The following is a 21,848-nucleotide window of genomic DNA, read 5'->3' as shown; positions in this document are numbered from 1 at the left end:
CCCCCACCGCGGGGTCACCTCGCGACCGGAAGGCAACACCGACCGCCACTTAGTGTCCGGACGGTGGACCAGGGCAGCGGGTAGTGTTAGAGCACACAGCGGGTCAGTGTTAGAGCACACAGCAGGTCAGTGTTAGAGCACACAGCGGGTTCAGTTAGAACACACAGCGGGTTCAGTTAGAGCACACAGCGGGTCAGTGTTAGAGCACACAGCGGGTCAGTGTTAGTGCACACAGCGGGTTCAGTTAGAGTACACAGCGGGTCCAGTTAGAGCACACAGCGGGTTCAGTTAGAGCACACAGCGGGTTCAGTTAGAGCACACAGCGGGTCCAGTTAGAGCACACAGCGGGTTCAGTTAGAGCACACAGCGGGTTCAGTTAGAGCACACAGTGGGTTCAGTTAGAGCACACAGCGGGTCAGTGTTAGAGCACACAGCGGGTCAGTGTTAGAGCACACAGCGGGTTCAGTTAGAACACACAGCGGGTCAGTGTTAGAGCACACAGCGGGTTCAGTTAGAGCACACAGCGGGTCAGTGTTAGAGCACACAGCGGGTTCAGTTAGAACACACAGCGGGTCAGTGTTAGAGCACACAGCGGGTTCAGTTAGAGCACACAGCGGGTTCAGTTAGAGCACACAGTGGGTTCAGTTAGAGCACACAGCGGGTAGTGTTAGAGCACACAGCGGGTCAGTGTTAGAGCACACAGCGGGTAGTGTTAGAGCACACAGCGGGTCAGTGTTAGAGCACACAGCGGGTCAGTGTTAGAGCACACAGCGGGTAGTGTTAGAGCACACAGCGGGTTAGTGTTAGAGCACACAGCGGGTAGTGTTAGAGCACACAGCGGGTCAGTGTTAGAGCACACAGCGGGTAGTGTTAGAGCACACAGCGGGTTGTACCTCGTCGTTGGGATCCTTGTTGAGGAAGTGCTGGGCCACATGTTGAGGCAGGATGTTGTTGAGGAGGCTCTCGTTGTGCCTCCGTAGCTCTGCCATCTCATCCATCTCCCGCTTGGCCAGCAGCCTCCACAGGAAGTCCAGTCGTGCAGTCGACTCGATCTGTGAGCGGGAGGGACAAACATGGGCGCTCAATCTCTGCATTTCCCCGCACACAGCAGGCATGGTGCCCACGCACAGCAGGCACGGTCCCACACACACACGGTCCCACACACAGGCACGGTCCCACACACACACGGTCCCACACACAGGCACGGTCCCACACACAGGCACGGTCCCACACACAGGCACGGTCCCACACACAGGCACGGTCCCTCACACACAGGCACGGTCTCACACACACACGGTCCCACACACACACGGTCCCACACACACAGGCACGGTCCCTCACACACACGGTCCCGCACACACAGGCACGGTCCCTCACACACACGGTCCCACACACACAGGCACGGTCCCACACACACAGGCACGGTCCCACACACACAGGCACGGTCCCACACACACAGGCACGGTCCCACACACACAGGCACGGTCCCACACACACAGGCACGGTCCCACACACACAGGCACGGTCCCCCACACACAGGCACGGTCCCACACACAGGCACGGTCCCACACACACAGGCACGGTCCCACACAAAGGCATGGTCCCACACACAGGCACGGTCCCACACACAGGCACGGTCCCACACACACACGGTCCCACACACACAGGCACGGTCCCTCACACGCAGGCACGGTCCCACACACACACGGTCCCACACACAGGCACGGTCCCACACACACACGGTCCCACACACACGGTCCCACACACACACGGTCCCACACACAGGCACGGTCCCACACACACAGGCACGGTCCCACACACACACGGTCCCACACACACAGGCACGGTCCCACACACAGACACGGTCCCTCACACACACGGTCCCACACACAGGCACGGTCCCACACACAGGCACGGTCCCACACACAGGCACGGTCCCTCACACACAGGCACGGTCTCACACACACACGGTCCCACACACACACGGTCCCACACACACAGGCACGGTCCCTCACACACACGGTCCCGCACACACAGGCACGGTCCCTCACACACACGGTCCCACACACACAGGCACGGTCCCACACACACAGGCACGGTCCCACACACACAGGCACGGTCCTACACACACAGGCACGGTCCCACACACAGGCACGGTCCCACACACACAGGCACGGTCCCCCACACACAGGCACGGTCCCACACATAGGCATGGTCCCACACACAGGCACGGTCCCACACACACAGGCACGGTCCCACACACAGACGGTCCCACACACACAGGCACGGTCCCACACACACAGGCACGGTCCCACACACACACGGTCCCACACACACAGGCACGGTCCCCCACACACAGGCACGGTCCCTCACACACAGGCACGGTCCCTCACACACAGGCACGGTCCCTCACACACAGGCACGGTCCCTCACAGCAGGCATGGTGCCCACGCACAGCAGGCACGGTCCCACACACAGGCACGGTCCCACACACACAGGCACGGTCCCACACACACAGGCACGGTCCCACACACAGGCACGGTCCCCCACACAGGCACGGTCCCACACACAGGCACGGTCCCACACACACACGGTCCCACACACACAGGCACGGTCCCACACACACACGGTCCCACACACACAGGCACGGTCCCACACACACACGGTCCCACACACACAGGCACGGTCCCACACACAGGCACGGTCCCACACACACAGGCACAGTCCCACACACACACGGTCCCACACACAGGCACGGTCCCTCACACACAGGCACGGTCCCACACACACACGGTCCCACACACACAGGCACGGTCCCACACACACAGGCACGGTCCCACACACACAGGCACGGTCCCACACACAGGCACGGTCCCTCACACACACGGTCCCACACACAGGCACGGTCCCACACACACACGGTCCCACACACAGGCACGGTCCCTCACACGCAGGCACGGTCCCACACACACACGGTCCCACACACAGGCACGGTCCCACACACACACGGTCCCACACACACGGTCCCACACACACACGGTCCCACACACAGGCACGGTCCCACACACACAGGCACGGTCCCACACACACACGGTCCCACACACACAGGCACGGTCCCACACACAGACACGGTCCCTCACACACACGGTCCCACACACAGGCACGGTCCCACACACAGGCACGGTCCCACACACACAGGCACGGTCCCACACACACAGGCACGGTCCCACACACACAGGCACGGTCCCACACACACAGGCACGGTCCCACACACACAGGCACGGTCCCTCACACACACGGTCCCACACACACAGGCACGGTCCCTCACACACACGGTCCCACACACAGCAGGCACGGTCCCGCACACAGCAGGCACGGTCCCGCACACAGCACGCACGGTCCCTCACACACACGGTCCCACAACACAGGCACGGTCCCACACACACAGGCACAGTCCCCCACACACAGGCACAGTCCCTCACACAGCAGGCACGGTCCCCCACACACAGGCACGGTCCCCCACACACAGGCACAGTCCCCCACACAGCAGGCACAGTCCCTCACACACACGGTCCCACACACAGGCACGGTCCCCCACACAGCAGGCACGGTCCCCCACACACAGGCACGGTCCCCCACACACAGGCACGGTCCCCCACACACAGGCACGGTCCCTCACACACAGGCACGGTCCCACACACAGGCACGGTCCCACACACAGGCACGGTCCCACACACACAGGCACGGTCCCACACACAGGCACGGTCCCCCACACACAGGCACGGTCCCCCACACACAGGCACGGTCCCACACACACAGGCACGGTCCCACACACAGGCACGGTCCCCCACACAGGCACGGTCCCACACACACAGGCACGGTCCCTCACACAGCAGGCACGGTCCCACACACACAGGCACGGTCCCACACACACAGGCACGGTCCCACACACACAGGCACGGTCCCACACACACAGGCACAGTCCCCCACACAGCAGGCACAGTCCCTCACACAGCAGGCACAGTCCCTCACACAGCAGGCACAGTCCCCCACACACAGGCATGGTCCCACACACACAGGCACGGTCCCACACACACAGGCATAGTCCCTCACACAGCAGGCACAGTCCCCCACACACAGGCACGGTCCCACACACACAGGCACGGTCCCACACACACAGGCACGGTCCCACACACACAGGCACGGTCCCACACACAGACACGGTCCCTCACACACAGGCACGGTCCCACACACACAGGCACGGTCCCTCACACACACGGTCCCACACACACAGGCACGGTCCCACACACACAGGCACGGTCCCACACACACAGGCACGGTCCCACACACACAGGCACGGTCCCACACACACAGGCACGGTCCCACACACACAGGCACGGTCCCTCACACACACGGTCCCACACACAGCAGGCACGGTCCCGCACACAGCAGGCACGGTCCCGCACACAGCACGCACGGTCCCTCACACACACGGTCCCACAACACAGGCACGGTCCCACACACACAGGCACAGTCCCCCACACACAGGCACAGTCCCTCACACAGCAGGCACGGTCCCCCACACACAGGCACGGTCCCCCACACACAGGCACAGTCCCCCACACAGCAGGCACAGTCCCTCACACACACGGTCCCACACACAGGCACGGTCCCCCACACAGCACGCACGGTCCCCCACACACAGGCACGGTCCCCCACACACAGGCACGGTCCCACACACACAGGCACGGTCCCACACACAGGCACGGTCCCCCACACACAGGCACGGTCCCCCACACACAGGCACGGTCCCACACACACAGGCACGGTCCCACACACAGGCACGGTCCCCCACACACAGGCACGGTCCCACACACACAGGCACGGTCCCACACACAGGCACGGTCCCCCACACACAGGCACGGTCCCACACACACAGGCACGGTCCCACACACAGGCACGGTCCCACACACACAGGCACGGTCCCACACACAGGCACGGTCCCACACACACAGGCACGGTCCCACACACACAGGCACGGTCCCACACACAGGCACGGTCCCCCACACAGGCACGGTCCCACACACACAGGCACGGTCCCTCACACAGCAGGCACGGTCCCACACACACAGGCACGGTCCCCCACACACAGGCACGGTCCCACACACACAGGCACAGTCCCCCACACAGCAGGCACAGTCCCTCACACAGCAGGCACAGTCCCTCACACAGCAGGCACAGTCCCCCACACACAGGCATGGTCCCACACACACAGGCACGGTCCCACACACACAGGCACAGTCCCTCACACAGCAGGCACAGTCCCCCACACACAGGCACGGTCCCACACACACAGGCACGGTCCCACACACACAGGCACGGTCCCACACACACAGGCACGGTCCCACACACAGACACGGTCCCTCACACACAGGCACGGTCCCACACACACAGGCACGGTCCCTCACACACACGGTCCCACACACACAGGCACGGTCCCACACACACAGGCACGGTCCCACACACACAGGCACGGTCCCTCACACACACGGTCCCACACACACAGGCACGGTCCCACACACACAGGCACGGTCCCTCACACACACGGTCCCACACACACAGGCACGGTCCCTCACACACACGGTCCCACACATAGCAGGCACGGTCCCGCACACAGCAGGCACGGTCCCGCACACAGCACGCACGGTCCCTCACACACACGGTCCCACAACACAGGCACGGTCCCACACACACAGGCACAGTCCCCCACACACAGGCACAGTCCCTCACACAGCAGGCACGGTCCCCCACACACAGGCACAGTCCCTCACACACAGGCACAGTCCCCCACACACAGGCACAGTCCCTCACACACAGGCACAGTCCCCCACACACAGGCACAGTCCCTCACACAGCAGGCACGGTCCCCCACACACAGGCACGGTCCCCCACACACAGGCACAGTCCCCCACACAGCAGGCACAGTCCCTCACACACACGGTCCCACACACAGCAGGCACGGTCCCTCACACAGCAGGCACAGTCCCTCACACACACGGTCCCACACACAGCAGGCACGGTCCCACACACAGGCACGGTCCCCCACACAGCACGCACGGTCCCCCACACACAGGCACGGTCCCCCACACACAGGCACGGTCCCTCACACACAGGCACGGTCCCACACACACAGGCACGGTCCCTCACACACAGGCACGGTCCCCCACACACAGGCACGGTCCCCCACACACAGGCACGGTCCCTCACACACAGGCACGGTCCCACACACACAGGCACGGTCCCTCACACACAGGCACGGTCCCACACACAGGCACAGTCCCCCACACACAGGCACGGTCCCACACACAGGCACGGTCCCACACACACAGGCACGGTCCCACACACAGGCACGGTCCCACACACAGGCACGGTCCCACACACAGGCACGGTCCCACACACAGCAGGCATGGTGCCCACGCACAGCAGGCACGGTCCCACACACAGGCACGGTCCCACACACAGGCACGGTCCCACACACAGGCACGGTCCCCCACACAGCAGGCACGGTCCCACACACAGCACACACGGTCCCACACACAGCAGGCACTGCGCCGCACACACGGTCCCACACACAGCAGGCATGGTCCCACACACACACGGTCCCACACACAGCAGGCACGGTCCCACACACACACGGTCTCACACACAGCAGGCACGGTCCCACACACAGCACACACGGTCCCACACACAGCAGGCACTGCGCCGCACACACGGTCCCACACACAGCAGGCATGGTGCCCGCACACAGCAGGCACGGTCCCACACACAGACACGGTCCCGCACACACGGTCCCACACACAGCAGGCACTGTCCCACACACAGCAGGCACGGTCCCACACACAGCAGGCACGGTCCCACACACACGGTGCCCCACACAGAATGCAAGGCCCACCCCCGGTACCAATATCTGAAGGGGCTGCTCCTCAAGTTCTGGCTGCATTTTAGTCCCACAATTTTGGTGTTTGGGCACAAGGCAGGGAGTGGGGAGGGTCGATCGGGAGGGTGGAATCTCCCTGTCGGTTTGCTCCTGGGTAGGGTGCCAACTTCCTCACTCCCAAATACGGGTCAATGTGACATCACCGCCCCGCGCCCCGCGTCCCACGTGACCTCACCCGGCCAGCGGCCACTCGCTCCCGCTCCACCAATGGCGGCCGCCCGGGCCGGGAGGCGGGTTGCTAAGCAACCTCCATTAGGCGGCGTCCGGGTATCCTGACCTACACTGTCCCAGCTAAAATGTCGGAATCCTAGTGTTGTGAGGCAAATGAAAATTCCAATTTACTTAAACTTTATTTAAGCTTTAAGCAACTAATTTCTGTAATACACATCTTCAAAGCGTCTGGAAATTATCGCTGATTCCACAGGCCTCGCCCGCCCGAGAGTCCCGCACATGCGCACACTTCATTCTCCCCTCCTATTTATAAGTTGAGACGGTCAGGGGGTTTAGTATGTCTTGATGACCGTCGCAGCACTGGAGCATCAGGAGATAATGGTGTTTCAATAGCTGGTGGGACATATGTTGCTTGGTCATCAACTTCACTCATATTGTTATTTACATTTTCAATTTTAGAATTACTTATAGAAGTTTTCATAGGGGATGATGGGAGTGTTGAAGGAAGTTCTCGATTAATATTATCAAGGAGTGATGGAGAAGATGGACATGGTGCGAGGTCACGAAGTGAGACAGTTGACTGACGTCCATCCTGATACTTGATAGTTGCATAAGAAGAGTTGACATCAGTCAGTTCAACTTCATCAACAAAGGGCTCATTCTTATTTGATCGGACATACCGACAAAGCAACACAGGCCCAGGGCTAGTCAACCATGATGGCAGAGAAGTACCACTAGAAGAACGCCGTTTGAAGTTAAAGAACCACTCATGTGGAGTAGTATTGGTAGCGGCTGACAGTAGAGATCTGATGGAGTGTAATGCATCTGGTAGAACACATTCCCATTGCTGATCTGGTAAGTCATTTGACTTTAAAGCTAGTTTCACTGCTTTCCAAATGATTCCGTTATACCTCTCAAACTGACCATTTCCAATAGGATGATATGGTGTTGTTTTACTTGTTGCAATTCCTCTATTAGAAAGGTAGTCCTTTAAATCTTTTGACATGAATAAGGTGCCCCTATCAGAATGTACGTAACTTGGAAATCCACAGAATGAAAACAGTTGATCTAAACATTTGATAACCGTAGCAGCTAACATATTTGGACAAGGAAAGGCAAATGGAAACCTCGAATATTCATCAACTATGGTAAGTATATAAACATTTTGAGAGGAGGATGGTGAAGGCCCTTTGAAGTCAATACTCAAACGTTCCATAGGTTGAGTAGCTTTGATCAATCTTCCTTCTACAGAACGGAAGAACCTTGGTTTTAATTCAGCACAGATTCTACATGAAGCACACGTCATCTTCACATCTTCTGTAGAGAAAGGTAAGTTTTTGGAACGAACATAATATAACATACGAGTGACTCCAGGATGACACAGCCCATTGTGGAGATCAATGAGTGCAGAAGAATGAACAGAGGCACAAAATGCTCGAGTTAATGCATCCGGAACAACATTATCCTTACCAGAGCGGTACTCGATTGAATAACTATATGCAGATAATTCAATCCTCCATTCATGAATTTTACTGTTTTTAATCTTCGTTAGCTTCCGATTATCTAGCATAAAAGCTACTGAATGCTGATCTGTTATCAAAGTGAAGTGCTGGCGAGCAAGGAAATTACTCCATTTTCTCACTGCTTCAATAATTGCTGTAGCTTCCTTTTCGACGGGTGGGTAATGCAATTCACTACCTTGGAGAGTACGAGACATGAATGCCACTGGTCGTCCTCCTTGATTTAATGTTGCTGATACTGCTAAATCAGAGGCATCACATTCAACAACAAAGGGGAGATCCTCATCGATGGCGTGTAATGTCGCAGATTCTAATTGTTTCTTTAAAGAATTAAAGGCACCAATTGCTGTAGAGTCAAGGGGGAAAGATTTTGCTCTAATCAAAGGTTGAATTTTGTCAGAGAAATTTGGTATCCATTTAGCATAATATGCAAACATACCAAGAACCCTTCGTAGAGAGTTTAATGTAGCTGGAACAGGTATCTCTTGGAGTGGGCGGAGTCTTTCTGGATCAGGCTTGATCATATCATTTCCAACCCAATAACCAAGAATATTAATTGATGACACTGATATTATTGACTTAGCCTCATTTAATGTTAGATTTTTAGAATGTACAACTTCTAAAAACCGTTGTACATTTTTGTCATGTTCAGCTTGGTCTTTTCCTGCAATAGTTATATTATCAAGATAAGGGAAAGTATCTTTAAGGTTTTCCTGTTCAACAAGTTTGTCCATCTCTCTCTGAAAAACTGCCACACCATTAGTTACACCAAAAGGGTGAAACTCTGCAGTAGTGGCACCTTGGGGGATTTCCAGGAGCGCTGGGCACCGACGGTTTGGGGTAGAATGAATCCTCAATGGGAATTGTAATATCGTTGTATCGGTGTTTATTTGGTATATTTGTTTGACGTGCATTTTGGTGGTGAGTTTTGTTTCCTTTTACATTGTACTGTAAATATCATTTTTAATAATTGATTAAATTAATTTTGGTTAAAGAAAAAGGAAAAACAAGAAAAAGATGCAAGGCCCACTTGGGAAATGCAGTGCTCTAATGGCACTGATGTTCCTCTCAAAGGCTCCACTTGGCCAGACGCACATCAGAACACAACCTCATTCCACACCAGCTTACTGGGTGCAGAAACTGCACTCTGTGTAGCCAGACACCCTGCTATAGGCCACTGCACAGGAAGTGACTGGAGATAGGGTTGCCAACTGTCCCGTATTAGGCGGGACTTCCCTTATAATGGGCTAAATTGGTTTGTCCCGTGCGGGACTGCCCTTGTCCTGTATTAGGCCACGGTGCTGTAGGCCTGGACACCATAGGCCCAGACACTGTAGGTCCGGACAATGTAGGCCCGGGGGCCGCTGTAGGCCTGGACACTGTAGGCCCGGGGGCCGCTGTAGGCCCACACACTGTAGACCCGGACAATGTAGGCCCGGACACTGTAGGCACGGGCACTGTAGGACCAGACGCTGTAGGCCCGGATGCCGCTGTAGGACGGGACAGTGTAGGCCCGGAGGTCCGGGCGCCGCCTGACGGAGGTTGCATAGCAACCCACCTCCCGGCCCGGGTGGCCGACATTGATGGAGCGGGAGCACATGGCTGCCGGCTGGGTGAGGTCACTTGGGGTGCGGGGCAGTGACGTCACCTTTTGTCCCTTATTTGGGAGTGAGAAAGTTGGCAACCCTAACTGGAGACCAGGCCTGGGCCTAGGGACAGGGAGAGACGGGAGCTGATCTCTCAGTGACCTACCTGTTAGCGGGTAGTCGAGGCTTCTGCCCGGGTCGACTGCCTGCCCCTCTTCCGGGCCTACGTCCGTGCCCGCGTGCCCCTGGAGGGGGAACACACACACGCGGTGTCCACGGGAATGGTGGAGGCCTTCCGTGAGCGATGGTCGCCGCGAGGGGGTCGGGTGTATTGTAGATAAAGTTGGCAATATTTTAATCTGATAACTGTTTGATTGTAAACTGCCAATATCGGCAGTCTTGATTTTGTTACTACTCTGTATTTGTGTTTAATTGAATAAAAGCATTTTGGATTATTTTTTTAAAAAGTGGCTTGCCTGTCGTGCATGGTAAGCGACTGTCATGAGAAACATGAACATCAGCAAGAAGATGATCCCTTGATGCCACTTGTAGTAGGTACTGTGGAGGCAGAAACACAGAACCAGTCACTTCTGCAACGATTCACTCAGAGCAATACAGCACGGAAACAGGCCCTTCGGCCCAAATTGCCCATGCCAACCAAAATGTCCCATCTGTCTGGGTTTAGCCCATACCCATTGAAAGCTTTCCTATCCATGCACCTGTCCGAATGTCTTTTAAATGTTGTTAATGAAATGTTGTTGATTCCCCTGCTCTGGGTAAAAGACTACCTGTGCGTCTACCCTATCTAATCCCCTCGTGAACAGACACCTCTACCTCTATCAGATCGCCCTTCAGCATCCTGAGCTTCAAGGAACAGTCCCAATCTACCCAGTCTCTCCTGATAATTGAAGCTCCCCAGTCGTGGCAACATGAATCTTCTCTCCAGTTTAATCACTGCCTTCCTAAAGCCACAAAACCAGAACAAGCCACTGTTCTCTGAGTGCGGTCTAACCAACAACTTATAGAGTTACAGAGACGTATAAAATTATGAAAGGACTGGACAAGCTAGATGCAGGAAAAATGTTCCCAATGTTGGGGGAGTCCAGAACCAGGGGCCACAGTCTAAGAATAAAGGGGAGGCCATTTAAAACTGAGGTGAGAAAAAACTTTTTCACCCAGGGAGTTGTGAATTTGTGGAATTCTCTGCCACAGAGGGCAGTGGAGGCCAATTCACTGGATAAATTTAAAAGAGAGTTAGATACTCTGGGGGCTAGTGGAATCAAGGGATATGGGGAGAAGGCAGGCACGGGTGGATGATCAGCCATGATCACAATGAATGGCGGTGCTGGCTTGAATGGCCAGATGGTCTCCTCCTGCACCTATTTTCTATGTATCTATTTTCCATGTACGCCTTGCCACCTTCTCCTCTGCTAACAATGAACCATTCCACATTTCCTTATCATCGTCTGCTTTGATCTGTTGTTTTCACACCCTACCCTTCCATATCTCTAGTCTCCCTCTCCCCTGGCACCAGGTCTGAAGAAGGGTGTCGACCTGAAACGTCACCCATTCCTTCTTCTCCAGAGATGCTGCCTGACCCGCTGAGTTACTCCAGCATTTTGTGTCTACCTTCGCAGATGCAATAGTGGCATTTCTGAGGATTTGAGATGGGCACATGGAAAGTGCAGGGGATGGGGAAAAGTGCAGGGAGGTGAGATCAGTTTAAATGGGCATGAAGCTGGCACTCCTGGTGAGCTGAAGGGCCCATTGCTGTGCTGTAGTGTTCTACTGCATGTTACGCCTGGTAGTTTGGTTGGAAGTTAATTTGAAAGCTGGCGACATTACCTTTCCAATGACATTTCTGCGAAATGACTGCTATCCTGGAGCGTGACCTCAAAGATGAGGATGTAGATGGCTATCATCAATGTGAGGCACAACATCTTCACAACCGAGTGTAGGTGGAGAAAGATAGCCGAGGTGATCATGGGTATCACACCATTCAGCATAAAGAACTGAGGGAAAAAACAGGGTCAGGTTTAGGACAGTCTATCCAGGCCCATTATCCGCTACCTCTGTGGCCCGGGCGGGGTGGCTGGCTGGCTGACTAGCCGTCCGTCTGCCTCAAGGCCAAGGACAAAGCCTTTGCATGGCCCACCTGCATAGGTCTTGTCCAGATGAACAAGGTTCCACAGCCCAGTCTCAGACTCTTTGTTGTAGGAAGGAACTGCAGGTGCTGGTGTAAACCGAAGATGGACACAAACTGCTGGAGTAACTCAGCGGACTGGCAGCATCTCTGGAGAGAAGGAATGGGTGACGTTTTGGGTCGGGTCTGAAGCAGGGACTCGACCCGAAACGTACCCCATTCCTTCTCTCCAGAGATGCTGCCAGTCCCGCTGAGTTACTCCAGCATTTTGTGTCAGACTCTTTGTTCCAAGACTCTTTGTTCGTTTATAGACAAACACGCAAGCCTGGCATTTGTTTCCACGTTGTTGCACGTTTATCACTGCAGCGTTGTTGCACGTTTATCACTGAGACATGGAGACACGCAGCAGTGTGAAGGGGAGAAGGGGCTCGACGGAAGCATACAAAGCCCAGAGGGGTCTTTTCAGGTTGGATGAGAAGAGGATGTATCCCCACGTGGGTGAATATGGAACGGGCACCACTTTTGAAATGAAGGGGCACCCATTAAAGAGCGCAAAGAGACAATGGTTTTCATAGAGGCGGTCACGGTGGTGCAGCGGTAGAGTTGCTGCCTCACAGCGAATGCAGCGCCGGAGTCCCGGGTTCCATCCCCACTACGGGTGCTGTCTGTATGGAGTTTGTACGTTCTCCCCGTGACCTGCGTGGGTTTTCTCCGAGATCTTCGGTTTCCTCCCACACTCCAAAGACGTGCAGGTTTGTAGATTTATTGGCTTGGTGTATGTGTAAATTGACCCTAGTGTGTGTAGGATGGTGTTAATGTGCGGGGATCGCTGGTCGGCACGGACCCGGTGGGCCGAAGGGCCTGTTTCTGCGCCGTATCCCTGATCTAAACTAAACTAGACTTCCTCAGAGGGTGGCAAGTCATTGGCTGAGTGGTGAAAGCAGAGGCAATAACTATTTTTTAGGCACGGATCAGTAGAGTGAGGATGAAGTCTTGTGTAGGTACACGTGGATGCTGAGTTGAGTTACAGTCAGATTAGACATGTTCTTACTGAAGAGTAAAGTGGACTGGAAGGACCGAGTGGCCTCAGCATGCTCCTGATTCACACATGGGGGTTGGATAACATAGGAGGCCATTCAATCTATCATTAGCCCAACTTTCAGATCCTTCTCACAATTATTCACCTCTGATCTTCCCTCTTTCAGATGTCATTGAAACATAGAAACATGGAAAATAGGTGCAGGAGGAGGCCATTTGGCACTTCGAGCCAACACCGCCATTCATTGTGATCATAGCTGATCATCCACAATCAATAACCCGTGCCTGCCTTCTCCCCATATCCCTTGATTCCACTAGCCTCTAGAGCTCTATCTAACTCTCTTTTAAATTCATCCAGTGCATTTGCCTCCACTGCCCTCTGTGGCAGAGAATTCCACAAATTCACAATTCTCTGGGTGAAAAAGTTTCTTCTCACCTGAGTTTTAAAATGGCCTCCTCTTTATGCTTAGACTGTGGCCCCTGGTTCTGGACTCCCCCAACATTGGGAACATTTTTCCTGCATCTAGCTTGTCCAGTCGTTTTATAATTTTTTACATTCCTAGACCACGTGGACCTGTTGGGCCCAATCCTCTCCTGCATTGGTGCAGCACCCTCTTCCTTCCCCACTCCCCCTTCCCCTCTCCCCTCCCCCCTCTCTCCCTCCCTCCCCTCCTCTCCTCCTCCTCCCCTCCCTCCCTCCCTCCCCTCCTCTCCCTCCTCCCCTCCCCCCCCTCTCCCTCCTCCCCCTCCCCCCCCTTTCTCCCCTCCCCGCACCCTCCTCCTCTGCCCCCCTCCCCCCCCTCCTCCTCTGTCCCCCTCCCCCTCCCCCTCCTCCCTCCCCCACCATTCCCTCCACCCCCCCTCCCCTCCTCCCCACCCCCTCCCCCCCACCCTTCCCTCCACCCCCATCCCCCTCCCCGCTCCCTCCCTCCTCCCCTCCCCTCTTCTTCCCCCCCTCCCCCCCTTCATCCCCCTCAGCCCCCCTTATCCTCCCTCCTTCCCCCCATCCTCCCTAGGAGATAGATTTAAACTTTAAAATATGAATAACTTAAAAAATATAACACCGATTTCAATGAAACTTCTTCCATTAGCACCAAAGGGACGACGGTGAGTAAGATGGGCCTAAAATTGTCGCGCTATCGTGTACCGTTTTGGCTGTAGTTCAGGAACAAACAAACAAACAATCAAGAGTTTTAGTATATAGATGTCCATCCATGCCTTTGGTTCTCCCACCACCCATCTACACTAGGGGCACATTACAGTGACCAATAATCCACATGTTCAGGATGTAGGAACCAAGGCAATTGGAGAAAACCCGCGCATTCACAGGAAATACATGCAAACTCCACACAGACAGCAGCACAGGTTGGTATAACAATAATTCTAAGCTGGATGCAAGCTATTCGAAGCTAGATGCAGGAAAAATGTTCCCAATGTTGGGGGAGTCAAGAACCAGAGGCCACAGTCTAAGAATAAAGGGGAGGCCATTTAAAACTGAGCTGAGAAAAACCTTTTTCACCCAGTGAGTTGTGAATTTGTGGAATTCTCTGCCACAGAGGGCAGTGGAGGTCAATTCAATGGATGAATCTAAAAAAGAGTTAGATAGAGCTCTAGGGGCTGGTGGAATCAAGGGATATGGGGAGAAGGCAGGCACAGGTTACGGATTGTGGATGATCAGCCATGATCACAATGAATGGCGGTGCTGGCTCGAATGGCCAAATGGCCTCTTCCTGCACCTATTTTCTATGTTTCTTTGTTTCACCTTGAACTTATGAACAAGAGGAGTTGTGTGTAGGAGCAAAGAGGTCCTTCTGCAGTTGTACAGGGCCCTAGTGAGACCGCACCTGGAGTACTGTGTGCAGTTTTGGTCTCCAAATTTGGGGAAGGATATTCTTGCTATTGAGGGCGTGCAGCGTAGGTTTACTAGGCTAATTCCCGGAATGGCGGGACTGTCGTATGCTGAAAGACTGGAGCGACTAGGTTTGTATACACTGGAATTTAGAAGGATGAGAGGGGATCTTATCGAAACGTATAAAATTATTAAGGGGTTGGACACGTTAGAGGCAGGAAACATGTTCCCAATGTTGGGGGAGTCCAGAACCAGGGGCCACAGTTTAAGAATAAGGGGTAGGCCATTTAGAACAGAGATGAGGAAAAACATTTTTAGTTAGAGAGTTTATGAATCTGTGGAATTCTCTGCCTCAGAGGGCAGTGGAGGCCAATTCTCTGAATACATTCAAGAGAGAGCTAGATAGAGCTCTTAAGGATAGCGGAGTCAGGGGGTATGGGGAGAAGGCAGGAACGGGGTACTGATTGAGAATGATCAGCCATGATCACATTGAATGGCGGTGCTGGCTCGAAGGGCCGAATGGAGGTGGTTCTAGAAATAGTGGAAGCATTGGAGATCATTTTTCAATGTTCTATAGATTCAGGATCAGTTCCTGTGGATTGGAGGATAGCAAATGTTATCCCACTTTTTAAGAAAGGAGGGAGAGAGAAAACGGGTAATTATAGACCAGTTAGTCTGACATCAGTGGTGGGGAAGATGCTGGAGTCAATTATAAAAGACGAAATTGCTGAGCATTTGGATAGCAGTAACGGGATCATTCCGAGTCAGCATGGATTTACGAAGGGGAAATCATGCTTGACAAATCTACTGGAATTTTTTGAGGATGTAACTAGGAAAATTGACAAGGGAGAGTCAGTGGATGTGGTGTACCTCGACTTTCAGAAAGCCTTCGACAAGGTCCCACATAGGAGATTAGTGGGCAAAATTAGGGCACATGGTATTGGGGGTAGGGTACTGACATGGATAGAAAATTGGTTGACAGACAGAAAGCAAAGAGTGGGGATAAATGGGTCCCTTTCGGAATGGCAGGCAGTGACCAGTGGGGTACCGCAAGGTTCGGTGCTGGGACCCCAGCTATTTACGATATACATTAATGACTTAGACGAAGGGATTAAAAGTACCATTAGCAAATTTGCAGATGATACTAAGTTGGGGGGTAGTGTGAATTGTGAGGAAGATGCAATAAGGCTGCAGGGTGACTTGGACAGGTTGTGTGAGTGGGCGGATACATGGCAGATGCAGTTTAATGTAGGTAAGTGTGAGGTTATTCACTTTGGAAGTAAGAATAGAAAGGCAGATTATTATCTGAATGGTGTCAAGTTAGGAGGAGGGGGGTTCAACGAGATCTGGGTGTCCTAGTGCATCAGTCAATGAAAGGAAGCGTGCAGGTTCAGCAGGCAGTGAAGAAAGCCAATGGAATGTTGGCCTTCGTAACAAGAGGAGTTGAGTATAGGAGCAAAGAGGTCCTTCTACAGTTGTACCGGGCCCTGGTGAGACCGCACCTGGAGTACTGTGTGCAGTTTTGGTCTCCAAATTTGAGGAAGGATATTCTTGCTATGGAGGGCGTGCAGCGTAGGTTCACTAGGTTAATTCCCGGAATGGCGGGACTGTCGTATGTTGAAAGGCTGGAGCGATTGGGCTTGTATACACTGGAATTTAGAAGGATGAGGGGGGATCTTATTGAAACATATAAGATAATTAGGGGATTGGACACATTAGAGGCAGATAACATGTTCCCAATGTTGGGGGAGTCCAGAACAAGGGGCCACAGTTTGAGAATAAGGGGTAGGCCATTTAGAACGGAGATGAGGAAGAACTTTTTCAGTCAGAGGGTGGTGAAGGTGTGGAATTCTCTGCCTCAGAAGGCAGTGGAGGCCAGTTCGTTGGATGCTTTCAAGAGAGAGCTGGATAGAGCTCTTAAGGATAGCGGAGTGAGGGGGTATGGGGAGAAGGCAGGAACGGGGTACTGATTGAGAGTGATCAGCCATGATCGCATTGAATGGCGGTGCTGGCTCGAAGGGCTGAATGGCCTACTCCTGCACCTATTGTCTATTGTCTATTGTCTATTGTCCTGCACCTATTTTCTATTGTCTATTGTCTATTGTCTATTGTCTATGGTTCACCTACTCTGGGCAAGAGACTCTGTGCTTCTATCTGATCTATTCCTCTCATGATCTTATACACCTCTAAAAGATCACCCCTCATCAATCTGCTCGAGGAATAGAGTCCCAGCCCACTCAACCACTCCCTATAGCTCACACCCTCTAGACCTGGCAACATCCTCGTAAATCTTCCCGGCACTCTTTCCAGCTTGACAACATCTTTCCTTGAACATGATGCCCAGAACTGAACACAATACTCTAAATGCGGCCTCACCAATGTCTTATACAACTGCAACATGACCTCCCAACTTCTTTACTCAATAGTGTAGGAAGGAACTGCAGATGCTTGGTTTAAACCAAAGATAGACACAAAATGCTGGAGTAACTCAGCAGGACAGGCAGCATCTCTGGGGAGAAGGAATGGGTGACGTTTCAGGTCAAGACCCGTCTTCAGACTGCTTAGTAAAGATGAGGGAGTGGGGGCTCTGAAAATGAAATTAAAGAGACAAAGGGCGTGTGAGGTATCAGGACGTAGATCGGGTTGGCACGGTGGCGCAGCGGTAGAGTTGCTGCCTTACAGCGAATGCAACGCCGGAGACCCGGGTTCCATCCCCACTACGGGTGCTCTCTGTACGGAGTTTGCACGTTCTCCCCGTGACCTGCGTGGGTTTTCTCCGAAATCTTCGGTTTCCTCCCACACTCCAAAGACTTGCAGGTTTGTAGATTAATTGGCTTGGTAAATGTAAAAATTGTCCCTAGTGACTACAGGATAGTGTTAGTGTGCGGGGATCGCTGGTCGGCGTGGACCCAGTGGGCTGAAAGGGCCTGTTTCCGCGCTGTATCTCTAAACTAAACTAAACTAAACTAGGATTGGACGAGGTGGGATAGGATGGAGATGAGCTACATTGAAATAATTTCAGTGGAACAGGAGTTGGCAGAAACAATGGGTCTGCCAGGACAGTGTGTTTATGGATTTGGGGAACTGTGCGCAATACTCTGGCTGATGAAGGCCAATGTGCCAAAAACCTGCAACTCCACCTTCAAGGAACCATGCACCTGCACTCCTAGATCCCTCTAGTCTACAACACTCCGCAAAGCCCAACCATTCACTGTGTAGGTCCTGTCCATGTTAGACTTCCCAAAATGCAACACCTCACATTTCTCTGCATTAAATTCCATCAACCATTCAATAGACAATTGGTGCAGGAGGAGGCCATTCGGCCCTTCGAGCCAGCACCACCATTCAATGTGATCATGGCTGATCATTCACAATCAGTACCCCGTTCCTGCCTTCTCCCCATACCCCCTGACTCCGCTATCTTTTAGAGCTCTCTCTTGAAAGCATCCAGAGAATTGGCCTCCACTGCCTTCTGAGGCAGAGAATTCCACAGATTTACAACTCTCTGACTGAAATGTTTTTCCTCATCTCCATTCTAAATGGCCTACCCTTTATTCTTAAACTGTGGCCCCTGGTTCTCCCCCAACATTGGGAACATGTTTCCTGCCTCTAATGTGTCCAATCCCTTAATAATCTTATATGTTTCAATAAGATCCCCTCTCATCCTTCTAAATTCCAGTGTATACAAGCCCAGTCGCTCCAGTCTTTCAACGTACGACAGTCCCGCCATTCCAGGAATTAACCTCGTGAACCTACGCTGCACGCCCTCAATAGCAAGAATGTCCTTCCTCAAATTTGGAGACCAAAACTGCACACAGTACTCCAGATGCGGTCTCCCTAAGGTCCTGTACAACTGCAGAAGGACCTCTTTGCTTCTATACTTAACTCCTCTTGTCATACACGCCAACATGCCATTAGCTTTCTTCACTGCCTGCTGTACCTGCATGCTAACTTTAAGTGACTGATGAACAAGGACACCCAGATCTCTTTGTACTTCCCCATTTCCTAACTTGACACCATTCAGATAATAATCTGCCTTCCTGTTCCTACCACCAAAGTGGATAACCTCACATTTATCCACATTAAACTGCATCTGCCATGCATCCGCCCACTCACACAACCTGTCCTAGTCACCTGCAACCTCATAGCATCTTCCTCACAGTTCACACTGCCACCCAGCTTTGTGTCATCCGCAAATTTGCTGTTACTTTTAATCCCTTCATCTAAGTCATTAATGTATATTGTAAATAGCTGCGGTCCCAACACTGAGCCTTGCGGTACCCCACTAGTCACTGCCTGCCATTCTGAAAGGGACCTGTTAATCCCTACTCTTTGTTCCCTGTCTGTCAACCAATTTTCTATCCATGTCAGTACCCTACCCAAAACCATGTGCTCTAATCTTGCCCACTAATCTCCTTTGTGGGACCTTGTCAAAGGCTTTCTGAAAGTCCCGGTACACACCCACATCCACCAGCTCTCCCTTGTCCATTTTCCTAGTTACATCCTCAAAAAATTCCAGAAGATTAGTCAAGCATGATTTCCCCTTCGTAAATTCATGCGGACTCGGAACGATCCTGTTACTACTATCCAAATATTCCGCAATTTCTTCTTTTATAATTGACTCCAGCATCTTCCCCAACCCACCTGGCCAGTCGATCAAGATCCTTGCCGCAATCGTTCACAACCATCTTCACTATCAAAACACCCACTTTTGTATCATCTGCAAACTTGCAAATTTTGCCCTGTATGTTCCATCCAAATCATTGATGTAGATGACAAACAGTAACGGGCCCAGCACCGAACCCTGAGGCACACCACTAGTCACAGGCCCTCCAGTCTGAGTAGCAACCTTCCACCATCACCCTCTGCTTCCTTCCGTGGGGCCAATTTTCTATCCATTCAGCTATCTCTCCTTGGATCCCATGAGATCTAACCTTCCAGAGCAGCCTACCATGCGGAACCTTGTTGAACACCTTACTGGGTCCATGTACACAACATCTACAGCTCTGCCCTCATCAACCTTTTTGGTCACAACTTTAAAAATCTCAATCAGATTTGTGAGACACGACCTCCACGTACAAAACCATGCTGACGGTCCCTAATCACTTTTACCCATCCAAATGCCCGTATATCCTATCCCTTAGAATACTCTCCAGTAACTTACCAACTACAGATGTTCTCACCGGCCTGTAGTTCCCAGCATTACCTGCAGCCCTTCCTGAATAGAGGCACAACATTTGCTACCCTCCAGTCTTCCGGCACCTCTCCTGCATTTAAGGACGACTTCTTCAGGCTGATGGAGTTAGGGGAGTGGGGAGAGGGTGGAGAAAGCGGAACAAGAGAGACAAAGCCTGGCAAGTGATAGGTATATACAGGTGAGGAGAGGGGAGGGGGGGGGGGGGGGGGGGGGGGGGGGGGGATGTGAGTGCCAGATGGATGGAGTAAATAGCAAAGGCTGAAGGTGAAAAGGAAACAAAACAATGTGTAGGTCCTGCCCATGTTAGGCTTGAATTTAAATGAGCGGAGAAAGATTTAATGGGAACATGAGGGGCAACCTTTTTTCCACAAAGGGTGGTGGGTGTATGGGACAAGCTGCCGGAGGAGGTAGTTGAGGCTGGGACAGTTGCAACATTTAAGAAAGATTTGGGCAGGTGCATGGACAGGACCCGTTTAGAGGGATTGGGCTGAAAGCAGGCATGTGAGCGAGTGTAGCATGTTGGTCATCGTGGCACGTTTGGCTGGAGGGGCTCCACGCTGTATTTGTATATCTGTGCCTCACCTGGAAGGGATGCTGGGGTCCCTGGATGGATGCCAGGGGAGCACGTCAAGACAGGTGCTGCATCTGCAGCACTTCAAATGGCAGGGATGAGTGAACCAAGGAATGTCTACGGAAAGTGGAAAGAGTTGAGGATGGAGGATGTGAATGGTGGTGGGATTAGCCATGCGACTCCACATATCAAGGGATATGGGGAGAAGGCAGGCACGGGTTACTGATTGTGGATGATCAGCCATGATCACAATGAATGGCGGTGCTGGCTCGAAGGGCCGAATGGCCTCCTCCTGTACCCGTTTATCATGTTTCTATGTTTCTATGGACTGTGGAACCTCCAACAAGATCACAGCAGAGGGGCTGAGGGTGATATGACAATGTGGGAAGAGACTGGGCATTGGATAGAAGGAAAAGAGGGAACGAGTGGCCTATGCTCGGGCTGGTGGGATCCCAGCCCATCGCTCTCAGAGTTAGGACTGAGATGAGGAAAAACGTTTTCACCCAGAGTTGTGAATCTGTGGAATTCTCTGCCACAGAAGGCAGTGGAGGCCGGCTCACTGGATGTTTTCAAGAGAGAGTTAGATAGAGCTCTGAGGCTAACGGAATCACGGGATGTGAGGAAAAAGCAGGAACGGGGAACTGATTGTGGATGATCAGCCATGATCATATTGAATGCTGATGCATGATGGCACGAGGATGGCACGAGGTTGGATGGGCTGACTCGAAGGGACGAATGGCCTCCTCCTGCACCTATTGTCTATGTTTCTATGTCTC

At 53.1% G+C, this 21,848-nt stretch overlaps 1 protein-coding gene across 1 annotated transcript in view; it reads right to left on the bottom strand.

Annotated features, from left to right (window-relative positions):
• The window catches only part of LOC144596869 (adenylate cyclase type 8-like), a 104,584-nt gene that overhangs the window by 18,022 nt on the left and 64,714 nt on the right, over positions 1-21,848 (bottom strand). The window contains exon 10 of the mRNA XM_078405733.1: positions 894-1,052. Coding sequence (XP_078261859.1) covers positions 894-1,052 — 159 coding nt within the window. The remainder of the gene's footprint in view (positions 1-893; positions 1,053-21,848) is intronic.

Source organism: Rhinoraja longicauda, chromosome 9, assembly GCF_053455715.1.
Source record: "Rhinoraja longicauda isolate Sanriku21f chromosome 9, sRhiLon1.1, whole genome shotgun sequence".
Classification (NCBI taxonomy): Eukaryota; Metazoa; Chordata; class Chondrichthyes; order Rajiformes; family Arhynchobatidae; genus Rhinoraja; species Rhinoraja longicauda.
Note: the sequence above shows the minus strand (reverse complement) of the source record. Positions and strands in the feature narration are given on the sequence as shown.